Below are 14,614 nucleotides of genomic sequence, written 5' to 3'. Positions count from 1 at the left end.
GGTTTATGTTACGTGCGTTCTGAGATGTTTTAATGCTCAATGCTCAGACAAGTCAAAGGACATTTTTCTCTAATAACATTTTGTCTAAACTCTAGAGACGATTGTATGTGAAACTCCTAGGAGGTCAGCTGTATATTAATAAAGCTAAATGGGTCTTTGAAGAACTGGTGTTTTAAAGCCTGCAAACTCTGACTTTTGGCGACAGTTATAAATGCTCTCGCCTGTCATTTTTAATCTCAGTAAACGTGAGCGAGCAGAGCGCGCACCCGCTGCTGGATGCCAGCGGAGATGCGCGGCTGCGTGGACGCGCGATGTGTGTGGGACATTGAGTTTACGACTGACAAAGAGGACAGGTCCGTACTTCAGCCGGTGAGTTTACTATTTAAAACCTGAGATTTCAAAAAATGATAAAGTCTTTTTTTCTGCTTGCGATTATACCTGTAAAACGTAGCGTCGCAAGCGATGTCCAGACGAGGTTTGACGTATGTGCGAGACGATGAGCTGTTCATAAATACGTGCACACGTATGAGCTGTATTTTTATTTTTATTTATAACTCGCTTTCAAAATCTGTTGCGCGCCGATATATATTTGATGCCTACTCATTTTATGGGGCAAAAAATATTAAAGCTACTTTACGGTCAGGTAGTGACTGTCTACAATGATGCTTTTATGTCAGCTAACTGAAAGTGAGAAAGTACTCAGTGGACCAAGCAGTGTTTTAGGAGGAAAAACAATATGATGGAGAAATACTGGCCAACAGTATTGTATCATCACTTTTTTCCATTCCTTATGGACAAAGCTCTGTGCTAGGCTAAAAAGAAATGAAAGCTTTTATGATTAATCTTGTGATTAGGTAGTACTACATCATATCTAGGTTTTTAAATGGTTATAAGTTCCTAGATATTAGTACATTTCTTTTTTATAGCTAGCAAACAAGAGCTCTTTTTTATCCAAAGGGATTGACATGTGCAGTGATTAACAATCTCCTTATCCACTCCCCCAGGCCAGGCTTATTTATATGAGCTCACCAACCAATCATTTTAACTGAGAGGAAGGATTTCAGACGCCCATCCATCTGTTGCCCTTTGCATCTTTCTATAGGATGACTGTTATTACGATTAGGGGTCTTTGTTCTTGGTGCTGAAACCCTATATATTTATTATAGTTTTCTACTTCTTTTTAACTACTAAAATACTGTAGATGTAGCAGACGTGGATCTTGGAGGACAGGTAGTACTTCCTCCTGCTACTCAGACAAGTGACACAAGCTTGGTCAGATTCAGTGCCGAACTATAGGGCAGTGTTGTTATTTTGATACTCTTTCAAAAGATCCAGTGTGTCTAATATCTCTTGTACACTTTTGTGGCCACAACCTTCACAATCCCGTATAAGTTGTAGTCTGACTGGCTATCCATGCTTCTGTGTATATGCACTTCCATGCCCAGTAACTTTTGAACTCCACAACACTGTATAAAGCAAGGTATTATGAATGGACAGAAAAAAGTTTACAGGAATAACACATTTTTGTTCAGCTAACATTTTTGGCCAGGTAGTAGCAAATATTATAGATAACAAATATAATTTTTTAAATAACTTATTCTACATTTTTTGTGCTGTTTGATCAACATAGAAAATTATGTTTCTTCCTGCTACCTGGCCAATAGAGCAGTAAGTAGGTCAGTTAGAATTTCTTTTCTCAGCATAGTGGACCTGATTATATTGTGCAAGGTACTTAAGGTGTATTGATCTATATTTCTTTCTAAATTAACCATACTCAGTCCCATTAAAGTGGCCTCAAAAGGGAACAAGCTGTTATAGATCTCAGTCATTTGGTGTTAACAATTTAAGTGGACTCAGAAGCATGTTTAAAAAGGAAAGCAATGAGGAGAGCGATATTGTTGCTGAACAATCAAAACCACATAATTCTTGCATGTGGTTTGCAAAGACATAATGCATGGATACACTACATATATTCAAGAAATAATGTTAAGTAACTAAGTAAAAAGTAATACAATGTAATATTAAGTTCAGTAGTTAATGCACTCATCTAATCAGCCAATTGTGTGGCAGCAGTGCAGTGTAAAAACATCTTCAGATGCAGGTTCATTTAATCTTCAAGAGCTTCAGTTAATGTTCACATCAAACATCAGAATAAAGTGTCACCTGTATGACTTTAACACTGGCATGGATGTTGGTATCAGAAGGGCTGATTTGAGTCTTTCATAAACAGTCTCAAGAGTTTACACAGAATGGTGCGAGTATACTCAGTGGTGTTGAACTACCCAAACCAGCCCATCTGGCACCATCAAACATGCCATGGATTAAGTCACTGAGATTTTTTTTTATATTTTGATATTTATTATGAACATTAACTGAAGCTCTTGACCTGTTTCTGCATGATCTTTTGCATTGCGCTGCATGCATATGCACGTGTACAGTTGTTCCTGGTGGACAGTGAGTGTAAACTCTGTTAATCTCATAAGACTCTATGTTAATATGATGTGGCTGAGGGACAACAGTAACACTTAAATGTATGGATGGGTGTTGGGAACACAGTGTTATGCCATTCATGAACCCTTATTACACCATGACAAGACTGTACAACTGCTCTAGCAAGAAAAAAGTAGAGTGCGATAGCACAAAATGACACCTATAAAATATATAATATCTTGATGATAGGGTGTTTAGCAGACTAAATACTTGGCTACTTTTATAGCTTACATTTTTATCATCAGTGTCTACTTATCTATATAAATTATTCATCATTATAATTACAAATATCAGGTTAAATATACACACAAATGGATGTTGTATGCTGCTTGCTATTGTACAACTAGAACTTCTGTTCCCATTTGGAGTCCAGCTTCTTCTTTTTTCTTCTTCTGCCTTAACAGGTCAACAGGTAGTACTCTCTCCCACTATCCAGGCAAGCAAGAAATGTAGCCAAGAGATGTAGTGTTAATGTTTAGGTTCATAACTTGATCCATGGGTCCTAGAAACAAACAATTTTTTCTACTTATTCCTGGTTTCACCCAATCAAAAGGCCTCAAGAACCATTTAGCTCCACCCACTTAGATTTTATGCTTAAAATACAAACCCTACTTTTGTGAACTTGTCCTAGAATTTTTGACTTGACTATTTTTGACTTGAAACTCAATAACTATCAGAAACACGAACAATATAGCTGCAATTATGCAAATCAATACTAACAAACCAGAGCCTTACATGCTCAAACAGCAACTCTTGTTTGCTTTCATAGATTCATGTGAAACCTGGAACTTGGATATTATCAAATTAACATTGTTGCCAGTTCATTGAGTGTAATTGCTAAATTCTGGACAATAGGTTATTAAATTATACATTAAAGTATTTGAATTATTAATTCAAAATGCACATTAAACAGAGGCAATAAATAATAAATGATATTTTGTAATCGTAATAAGCTTTTCTGTCTGTCTGTTTGTCTGTGTGTCTGTCTACAGGTTATGCTGCTGTGATGCATTGACATAAAATTCCATAGACAAAGATGATGTCAAAGACAAAAATCATACCAAAAGAGATCTGAAAAGGTGTTGATATTTTCAGTTAACCTGACAATTTAAAGTAGAAAGCGCTATAAGCTTTTGAATGAACAAATGTTTTATTGTGACAACATTGTATCAAGAGAGAAGGAGTCAAATAAATGAACAAGCTTGTTCATGGTGGTACATCTCTACTAGTTAAAAATCATGTATAGTAGTGCACAGTCAGTTGGCCATGCTGAGGCTAGTCCAATGCATTCTCCCAATCTCCATTCATCTCCTAGAATCAGTCACAGACGGGTAAATGCTGGCAGAAGAGGCAGTGAGTGTGGAGGTGGCAGAAAGACCCTTTCTATGGAGAATATCCAGTCCCTCAATGCTGCCTATGCAGCCTCTGGTCCGGTCTACGTAAGTGATCATGAGGCTCTAGCCTCCACTGCGTACCCAAAAGGCACTATGACACTGGGCCGCAGCACAAGCCGTGGAAAATCTGCCATTATGGGCAGTACCCCCAACATTAGTTCTTCCTTGGGGCATCTTCATTTAGATTCATTAGCATATGGAGATCATGGAGCCATGTACCTCCTACCACAACACCAATGGCCTTCTTCACCACTGTTGAGACAAGCTGTGCGAAGTGTGGCCAGAAGAGAAGGAAATCCCCTGATAGAGCACCTAAGGGAATTGCAAATGGATAACACCATGTTACGGAAAGAGCTAGATGTGAGAGACAGCACTCTTGGTTCTTCGGTCAACAGTATCAAAACCTTCTGGAGTCCTGAATTAAAGAAGAAACGAGGGATTAGAAAAGACAGTGTTGCAAAGACCTCCATGGTGAAGGAGAAAATGAGCGTAATGAAGGACAAGAACCAGGTAAGAATACATAAGACTTCGTACATATACTGTATAAAATAATATGCTATATGCTAAGTTTTAAACTTTGAACTAATTTTTAACTTTGAACTATTTTCAAAATATATCAGTTATATTATATATATATATTATATGTACTGTATATCACAGAAATATGTTCTAATACATTTGCTCTCAAGTCCTGTCATTGGCACCCAATGCAAATTCATGATCACCTTGACTAGGTAGGTTGAGAGTAGTGGAAAAACGTTTAATTGGTCTTCAGGACTGGAGGTTAGATCCACACATTGCTGTAATTCTGTTCATTGTAAATAAACATAAATTATGAAAAATAGGTGAATGAATAGGTTTTTATTGCTTAAAATAAAAAACACATTTTATTCTTTGTTGAAGCCTTTTGGTAATGTTTCCAGCTTTATGTTTGCTGGATTATCATGTTACATAATTCCTGGATTTCTGTCTGCAGAACCATTGGAACTTGGTCAGAACAGATGGGTAGCGTCATTGTACCATTATTTGCAGGTCCCTCCAAACATGTTCAATTAGGTTCCAGTCCATGATCTGGCTGGACATGTCCCTAAGCCTTTCCAGCATTCTGGCTGTGTATTTCATGTCATTGTGTCACCCTCAAACCTCTGTTAGTTAAAAACATCCAGGAAGCCATAGTGCTACCACCACAGCATGGTTCATGACCAGACAATAAGAAGTGCTTGGCTTTTTACAGATATACACTTGACCAAAAATTTCTTGGTATCCTCACAGAATAGAATCATGTTTTTCATTGTCCATCAGTTGATATCAACAGGTTTATTAGCTCAGATGAAGAGGACCACTCGCCACTGAGGTGTGAATTCTACTTGGTGACTATCATAAAAGACTTTGTGAAGTGTAGAGATGGCTGTCCTTCTGGCAGGTTTTCCATCTTCCATCTCTGGAGTTCAAGTAGTAGAAAAGTCTCAAGGCCGATTAATGGAAGTAATTTGTACCTTTTAAAAACATATATTTAATACATTAACATGTTTTATCCCATTATGAAGTTTTTTTTCTTTCAGATTAATGAGAAAAAAAATATTGCCTGGAATATACTAAATTACAATTTGGGTGGGGGTTCCTATTCAAGCTGTATGCCCACCTCACAGACAGCGTTCCCAGAATAGAGTATGAAATTGCAGTGACCCTGGCCATGATAAAGTGGTTGCTGAAGATGAATGAATGAATGAATGAATGAATTAATACACAACACTGAATCAGAATAATAGAATGGATTAAATAGTTATATTTTCAGTTTATTTTGATGATTCTCCTAAACTCCAAGGAACCCCAAATATTTTCATTCATCACCCATAATCACTTAATCATTTTGCATTGTTTTTCATGCAGTATACTAAATAACATACAATAAGTTTTGGAAATGCAAAGCGGCACAAGAGGTTAACCAGTCTCAACTATAAATGCTCTATGTTAAATGGGCACTTTGTGCTTCTCTGATAGCAGCCTGTGCCAAGCTGCATGTTCTCTTTGTATGTTGCCATGGCAATTATGTCCTGAAGCCTGGTATTTTACTGGCATTCTTTCAGTGAAGAACTTTGAACTGTAATTGGTACGTATTGTACTACTGAGGTGTGGGTGGCTTGATGATTGTGTCTGTAATTTTTTTTTTCTTCTTGCTGCACACATCTGGCCATTTTCATGTTGCATGAGGCAACCATGATAGTTAAGTTTCTTACCCTGCCACCCCTAGAGTAGACCTAGGCATGCTCACGATGTCACTGATTGTCTCAGTCTTGCCTTAGTTAGTTTTTTACTGATATTGTGCAGTTGATACAAAAAGCACACACCTGTTAAAATGTCAAGATGAAGTAAAGGAATGACACTAAAATGAACAATGACAGATAATTTGCTACTTTTTTCTGTTAAATTGTAAAAGTATATGAATAAAGAAACAAAAATGGTTCTTAGGGAAGAGATGTAATGTTTTAATCGTACTGAAATTAGACCCATGCATCCATCTGTTTGTTTGTGTGTGTGTATCCTATCTATCTACTATTGTGTGTTAAAATGTATAATAGTGCAAATATAAAATAAAATATAAAATCAATCACAGTAATCTTAAAACTATTCAAATCATTAACACTTTAATTACCAGATTCATGTACCATCAGTACTGATACTAACAATACCACAATACTAAAAAATGCTGATACTGATGCTCATATGCCACCCACATTGAATGATGAGATACATAGACAGACAGTCTATATATAAATATATAGACGATAAATATATAGATAGATAGATTAAATAAATAATTGTTTACTTTTATACTTAAAAAAAAGGTAACAGTGTTGACATTGCATGATGCTCCTCCTCAAACCTCATAAATCATCAAACAGAAAACTAAGATAAGCTAAGGTTCCACTGCAACCCTGACCAGAAGCTTTGTGGAGAAAAAGCATAGATAGCAGACACCATACTTATTGCATTAGAAATTAATCAAAATCTGCCATTAAATATCATGGGAATGGTCTGATATTAATTACTTTAGACTGTGACAGAATATGCTTATTTCCTGACCATCAACATTATTTAGTACAGTAGGGAAAATGAACAAATGAAAATGAACCCAAAATGACTTAGAAATATGTTTGAGTCTATTTTTAAATCCTGCTTATAGAGTTCAGTTATGTTTGTACCTGTATGCAACAATTTCTAATGAATTATAGTTGGTTCTAGTTCCCAATATAGCTAAAACTACCTCAACAATGAGCATACAGTTACCGAAGGTGAATGAATAAGTAAATATAAGCTGTAAATGCATGATTCATGTATGAGTAATAAATGCAATTTTCTTTGTCCTTTGAGCTTCATAACTGACCACTCTTTTGCACCCATAGGCCTCATATCTATTTGCTTGCCCACATCAAAAGTAAAAACCTGCAGCATCAAAGTAAAACACCTGCTGTAAATTTCGCAAAGTAAAATAGAGAGAGGGCATCAAAAGACAGTATGTGCAAGTAGACACATGCTGTGGATTTGAAATGTGGAGAAATGAAGCAGTATTAGCCCAAGGTGCATAACATTGTGTCCACATCATTTCACATTAATTTCAATATTTCTTCACTGAATTTATTAACAGCTTCAAAGTGACAAATTAAGGCAGTACTTCCCAGATGTGAAGCTGGAGTCTTTCCTGAGCAGGAACAGCCAATCTATTACAAAAAGTGCTTATCTCCTTCCTCCCTGATCAGAACAACAAAAAAAAGGTATTGAAGAAACCAGGAATGTCGCCCTTAATTGCAAAGCATGGAGAAGTATTGTTCAAAATCTAAAGGCACCTATAACAATGCACTAGTTCCCAGGTTGCCTTTTTCCAGATGCTAACTAGGGATCAAATAAAAGCCAAGTGGGTTGTAAAAATGTTTTAAATACAAATCATGATCCTTAACTCAATCATAAGTTGGTTTAGATAAAAGTATTTGCCAGATGAAGTAATGCCTAGTACCTACCGTACAAAACATGTCTTTTGTTTATCAAATAAGTTTTAAGGAAATGTACATGGTTAGAAATAAGAATTGAAATAGCGATTTACTGCTTCAGAATTTTCTTTCATCAAAGAATAATCCATTTCCAACAATTCTTTGCATACTTTTTGCATTGTAACTGTCAGTTTCTTGAAGTAATCTGCAATAATCTTACTCAACACTTCCCAGGAATTGATTTTGCTTTATGGGCTGTTTTGTTTTGGTACCATTGGGTCAACAGCTCAATAGGGGTGAATGATCATGCTGGCCAAGAAGCTGAAGGGCTTCTTTTCTAAATACATTGCAAAATTTGCAGCAGTGCTTTAGATCATTGTTCTGTTATATGATTAAATTAGCTCCAGTCAAGAGCCATCCACAAAGTATGGCATGGTGATGCAAAATGGAATGCTAACCTTCCATGTCCAAGATTCCTTGTGCCCTGTGCAAATTTACAAATTTACAAACTTTACCAGCAGCAAAGACCATAACATTTCCTCAACCATGCATGACAGATGGCACCAGGCAATTCTCCAGCATAATTTTATTTGTTATGTGCCATACAAATGTTCTTCTCTGTGATTCAGACAAATCTAAATTTCAATTTGTCTGTGCATAACACTTTTTCTCCCTATCTCTGTGCCATTCTGTCCATTGTAATCACAAATACAGCCTTTTCATTATAAAATAATGGAAAGTAATACTAAAATAATAAAGCTGCTTGAGGATTTATAAGGTATCTATTTTTCAAACTAGAGAGTCTGATGTATTTATCTTCCTGCACAGTTGTGCACAGGGACCTTTCACTTCTTTTTCTATTCTTTTTAGTGAGTTTGCAATGTTCAGAGGAGGGAGTATGTAAAGTTGTGGAGGAAGACTCGGGAGACAGGCAGAATCTTAGCTGAGCTCATGTTTATTCAGTTTGCACTTTTCAACGCATGTTCAGAAACTTGACAAAAACAACTAAACAGAAATGTTTCTGTCCCAGATTCACAACTTTCACTCTGTCACAGTTCATGCCCCATGAGATTCAAGATTCAAGATTCAAAGAGTTTATTGTCATGTGCACAGTGAGGAAAAAATGTTTCCTTGTACAATGAATCTTTCTTTGCTGTCCACCGTGAATGCCAGACAAGTACGAAAACTATGTAATAATAAAACTATGCAGCATAAATTTATTTATATATAAATATAGACCATGGTGTGTGTGTGTGTGTATTTGTGTGTGTGTGAGTGTACATGTCTTGTAAGCTTTGCCAGCAACATTGCACACTTATATATAGACTTAATACTTACCTGTTACTGTATTAAGTAATGTTTATTAATATACTCTTTTTGTAAATTGTTGTATTTAGCAAGGAAAGGGCCATTTTCTTAGTACCCCATTGTCCATATGACAATGCCCTATATTTGCTCCCTGGGGCCACCCTGCTGTCCAGCAGGCTGTATAACTTGTGTCTGGAGGGGTATGGCATAGAGAAGTATATCAATAACTCCCTCATTGCTGCCATTATTTGACCCACTTCGTCCCCCTGAGTGGTGGCCTATTCTACATGGCCATTAAGGACCATCTCTTCCATCCTTACATTGATTCCCAGGGCTTGAACAACATTACCATCAAAAATATGGAGCCGCTACTTACCTGCCTGCCTGAATGCAGCACCCAGTCCTGCTTCATCTCCCCTGTCATATAGAGAGAGCATCTGACTCATGCCCTCAGCCCAAATTTAAGCCCTGTCCTCACCATTTTATAAATAAAAAAAACAGCAACACTAAACTATGATTCCACTCTTCTTTGCGCCCTCATCCTCATGGCTCACTGCGGATTTGAGTTCCCAGGCTCAATTAGCACCCCTAGTTGCACTCTTTCCTTACATGTCTCTGCCCTTATCCTTCAATAACCCCATTTATCCCTCAGCCTATGAATTCTATGCTTTGCTCCTAAGTCTTAAACTCTTGTCTGCTAGAAAAACTTTTCATGTTGTGAATCTTTACGACTTACTCTATCAAAACCCTGCTAATATGCTAAAGCCTGTACTTGTATTGTTCTTAGTGGGGTTGGTGACACACTGACACACATCTTATGCCAGATTTTTATTTCAATCACAAAGGTGATTGTCTGTAATAGATTTTATTTAGTTTAATCTAAGAGCCATTAAAAGATGCAAATTGTCATATCTTAATAATGTTCAGTTTGCTTTTACTTCGAAATGGCCTTTAATAGTTTTATTTAATCTATAATCAAACTTTAAAATGTAATGGGACTGTCCTCTGTATTGCTTAGCTAAATAAGACAGACAGGCTAAAGAATAAAAAAAAAATCCCCAATTTTAAATTGTTTGTTTACATGAAAAACTGAGTATATTGGTAATTTACTATAGATCAATTGTTTACCTTAGCCCTCTTTACATTGCTATAAAATACTGCCACCCAGAGGATGTGAAAAACATTAAAACAAATACGACTGCCACCTATTGTAAAGTATTACAATAGGTGGCAGTAGTATTTGTCACCTATTGTAAACCTAGCTGCAACAGTAATATTTCTATCCTAAATACATATAAAAAAATGTTTTAATGTAGTTAATATCTAATAATCCAGCCTTGTTCTATTGACACCAGACAAAATTTAAGTATATGCTGCTATGTGGTCCAATTTGATTTATGTACTTACAGTATTACAACTTTTCTCAATTGCTTAAACAAATTTGTCCACTCAGACAGAATTTTCAAATCAGTTAACACACAGGTTGAAACTGAACCTTACTGACCAAAATGATTATTATGTTTGCAAAAATGCCCCAACACTTACAAAACTTTAAACATATTCAACAAAAGCAAATATATTCACCATGTCAAATTACTATATTTAATAATATATATATATATATATATATATATATATATATATATATATATATATATATATATATATATATATATATATATATATATATTATAAATAATAATTACACACTGGACAACAAAACTTATGGGAGGAAATATCTAAAATAAATAAATAACACACACACACACACAAAAAACACCTAACAAAATAGACATAATATAGTTTAAATACACACAACACATTTATATTTTTAAATATTTCACACAGGTGCATTAGATATTCATAATTATGCAAGTTCTTTCTATTAGCTGTGAATACTGTAGATGTTTTCCTTTTGTTCAACACAAATAATCCAATAGGTTATTAATAGTTTGGGGTCTTTCAATGAGATCTGTGGTAAATGTTTTGTGTGAAAAAATGTGTGAAACAAATGAAAAAGCGTTAAGATATTTGCAAGAGAAGACTTATGCTGTGCTAAGAAGGTGAGAATGAAGATCAAGTGGATCCCAGTTTCAATAAGTGTGTTTTGGCAAATGAGAAAAACTGTAATGCCATTTAGTTTTCATATTTCACAGTACAAATACATTTAAGTATCATCAGTATTTTCATTAATTATGTATAACATTTTTATATCATATTAATGCAGAAAAAAATTAATTAAATTAAATAAGGATTTTATGATTATTGTTGTGGCCAATAACAATTTTCTGTTTGTAGCCTATAGATACACTTAAAAGCATACTTTTAAAAGTGCGTAATGACATGTTTGAAAGATGAAGCTTCTGGCTTTTGTAAATTTTATTATTGAAAATATTTTCATTTAAAGGAAAAATAACATGTGCATTACAGCTGTAGAATAGATCATACTTCAAAAACCGTTTTAGGCATAAAAATGCTGACATTTATTTCACATACAACCTGATTTATTTATAGTATTTAGGGAATACTACAAAAAATAAGGTTGCTTCTTATAAAATAAACAGCATCATCATCATCATCACTATCATCATCACCATCATTGTCACCATCATCATATAATTTACTTAAATCTTTTACTTAAAAACTTTTTGTACATACCTTTTTAGTTACACTACCTGGCTGAAAAAATGTCACATTAATATTTTTTGGACTGCCATTTGCTTTGATTATGGCACATATTCGCCATGGCATCATTATAATAAGCTTATTCAACTTTATTTCTGTCCAGAGTTGCATTACTTCCTTGCCAAGAGTTCTTATTGATAATGGAAGTGTCGGATAACTGTGTAAAGTCTTCTTAAGCACATCCCAAAGATTCTTAATGAAGTTAAGGCCTGGACTATGTGGTGGCCAACCCATTTGTGAAAATGATGTCTCATGCTTCGTGTACCACTCTTTAACAAATAGAGCCAGATGAATTTTGAATTCTGACATTGTCATCTGGGAATATGCCAAAGCCATCAAGGAAGAAAGATTCCATTGATGTAAAAACCTGGTCATTCACTGTATTCAGGTAGTCAGCTGACCTCATTTTTGGGCAAATAATGCCCCAGATCATAACACTGCCCCCAGAGGCTTGTAGAATAGGCAGCACTTCATCTGCCTCACTTCTTACTCACTCTGGAACAGGGCAAATCTGGACTCATCAGACCACATGACCTTTTTCCATTGCTCCATCTTTATAATCTCTAGCAAACTGAAGCCATTTTTTTTTCAAATAGCCTCACTGATAAGTGGTTTTCTTAAGGCTACACAGCTGATTTTCCCAATCCCTTGAGTTTTCATTGGAAGCAGTGCATGTGGAAATGCTCTTACTTTCACTATTAAACATAGCCATGAGTTCTGCTGTTGATTTTTTTTTTTTTGTTATGATTTGATTTCACCAAATGTTTAAGTGATCTCAGATTACTACAATTCAAGATTTTTTTCCAACCACATTTCTTCCTCCAAGATGATGGTTCACCACTATCCTTTCAGTTTTTAATAATGCGTTGGACAGTTCTTAACCGAATTTTAGTAGTTTCAGCAATCTCCTTATTTGTTTTCTTTGCTTCATGCAGGCCAATAATTTAAAACAGAGTAACATCTTTCCACAACCACAGGATATGTCTTCTGACATGGTTGTTTAAGAAATGAGAAGGTACTCACTGCACCATTTAAGGTTAAATAACTTGTTGCCCACTGAAACGTATTAATCACTGCAGTAATTATGAAATAGTGGAAGGTTCTTTCCTAATTGCTTAGTTAAATCCAGGTGGTTAAGTTCTTTTTTCGCCAAGCAGAGTGTGCCCACATAATATGCACTATATTTCTAAAGGACTGTAGACAAATGACCATTACACCCATATGTGGGTCTTCCCCAAAATGTGGTGACAGTGTTGGAAGCACAAACTTGGATATGACAGACCACTGGGCTCCTCACCCACATTACTACCCATTCTCACTAATGGTCCAGTGGCTGAAAGGACACAAACGCCCAAAATCCAGTTCAAAGCTTTTGCAGAAGAGTGGAGGTTATTATAATGTGAGGAAAAATAAATACGAAATGGTAGGTTCAAAAAGCATATATGAGAATTATGGGCAGGTATCATCTCAGGACATTTTTCCTTGCTACCATTGCCTTTGGCTTGATCATTATAAGTTATATTCTGAATTTATATATTACTGTTAAGTTGCTTTGCGACAGTGTCCATTGTTAAAAGTGCTATCTATACAAAAAAATATAATTGAATTGAATCCACACTTTTGTACATATAGTGCATCACACTATGCTGAGAGACCGCAGGTTTTTATTCTAGGTTTTTTTAGGCCTGTGCATGTTCTGTCTATTTTTCTGTCTGTCTACAATAATATTTTATATTCTGCTTTCCCAACACCTCCAGATGACCATCCAGGATTTACAGGATGAGCTTTGCACCCAGAGAGACTTGAATGAGCTCCTGCAGCAAGAGAACAGTGCAGGCTCATCAGGGTCACCTCCTGACTGTTTCCCTTACCTGGAGCTCAATGAAGACAACTTCCATTATCTCCAAGCTGAGAATGAGCAGCAAACCAAGGAGCTTTTCCTTCTACGGAAAACTCTGGAGGAAATGGAGCTACGCATGAAAAAACAGAAACAGACACTGAGTGTCCGAGATGAATCCATCAAAAAGTTGCTGGATATACTTCAGGAAAAGGGTCCTACCCGGTCTGGGCTGCCTGATGAAGATGGACTGAGGGTCTGCCGTGCTGAGGACATGCTGGGTCATCTGGGGGACATCCAAGAGCTGAAAGAGAAGGAGAATAAACACGTAAGAGAGGTGTGTTATCAGTGAGTTAGGTTAACTATTAAGTTTGTTACACTAGCTAGTACAGTTTGGAGTTTTTACTGCTGTGAAATTAATAAATTGGACCAGGTATGTCAAGATTAGGTAAATATAGTAATAGTAAATATTCACTCCCTTGAACTTTTACACATTTTGTAGCATTACAAACTGGAACTGAAATTAATTAAATTGGGATTAAACTGTATCCCATGCACGGTGACCTTAAACGTATTGCCAGAGCTATACTGGAAGGGTTCAATGCCAAGAATTCTAATTGCCCAGTCAAGCAGAAGGGGGAGGGGGAAGATCAGCATCAAGATGTGAATAGCTGATAGACACATGCAGCTGTAATTGCAGCCAATTGCATATGCATGGCATTGTGCTGGTTTAGAGGTGAAAAAGTGAAAATGTGGGCCCTTGTTATAGCATAGTCTTTCATGGTGATTTCTGATCTTATGAACATATTCTTCTCTTTTCTGAAAGGATACTGGATAGAGTGATTAACAGGATAGAAATAACATCACTGTCATGAGAGGGTTTATTTTTACCCTCTAAATCTTCTCAGCCTGTA

The 14,614-nt window shown here is 35.9% G+C and overlaps 1 protein-coding gene across 5 annotated transcripts in view; it reads left to right on the top strand.

Annotated features, from left to right (window-relative positions):
* Window positions 1–278: 278 nt before the first annotated feature.
* Window positions 279–14,614, top strand: part of LOC131352661 (ERC protein 2) — a 194,786-nt gene continuing 180,450 nt past the window's right edge. For 4 of the 5 annotated variants that reach the window (XR_009204539.1, XM_058388942.1, XM_058388941.1 and 1 more), the window contains exons 1-3: window positions 279–369; window positions 3,483–4,394; window positions 13,621–14,037. Coding sequence is in view for 4 of the 5 variants with exons in the window: in XM_058388942.1 (XP_058244925.1) it covers window positions 3,729–4,394; window positions 13,621–14,037 (1,083 nt within the window). In the remaining variant the exon portion in view is untranslated. The remainder of the gene's footprint in view (window positions 370–3,482; window positions 4,395–13,620; window positions 14,038–14,614) is intronic. The other variant, XM_058388943.1, reaches the window with a different exon arrangement.

The sequence above is a fragment of the Hemibagrus wyckioides genome, linkage group LG05 (genome assembly GCF_019097595.1).
Source record: "Hemibagrus wyckioides isolate EC202008001 linkage group LG05, SWU_Hwy_1.0, whole genome shotgun sequence".
NCBI lineage: Eukaryota > Metazoa > Chordata > Actinopteri > Siluriformes > Bagridae > Hemibagrus > Hemibagrus wyckioides.
Note: the sequence above shows the minus strand (reverse complement) of the source record. Positions and strands in the feature narration are given on the sequence as shown.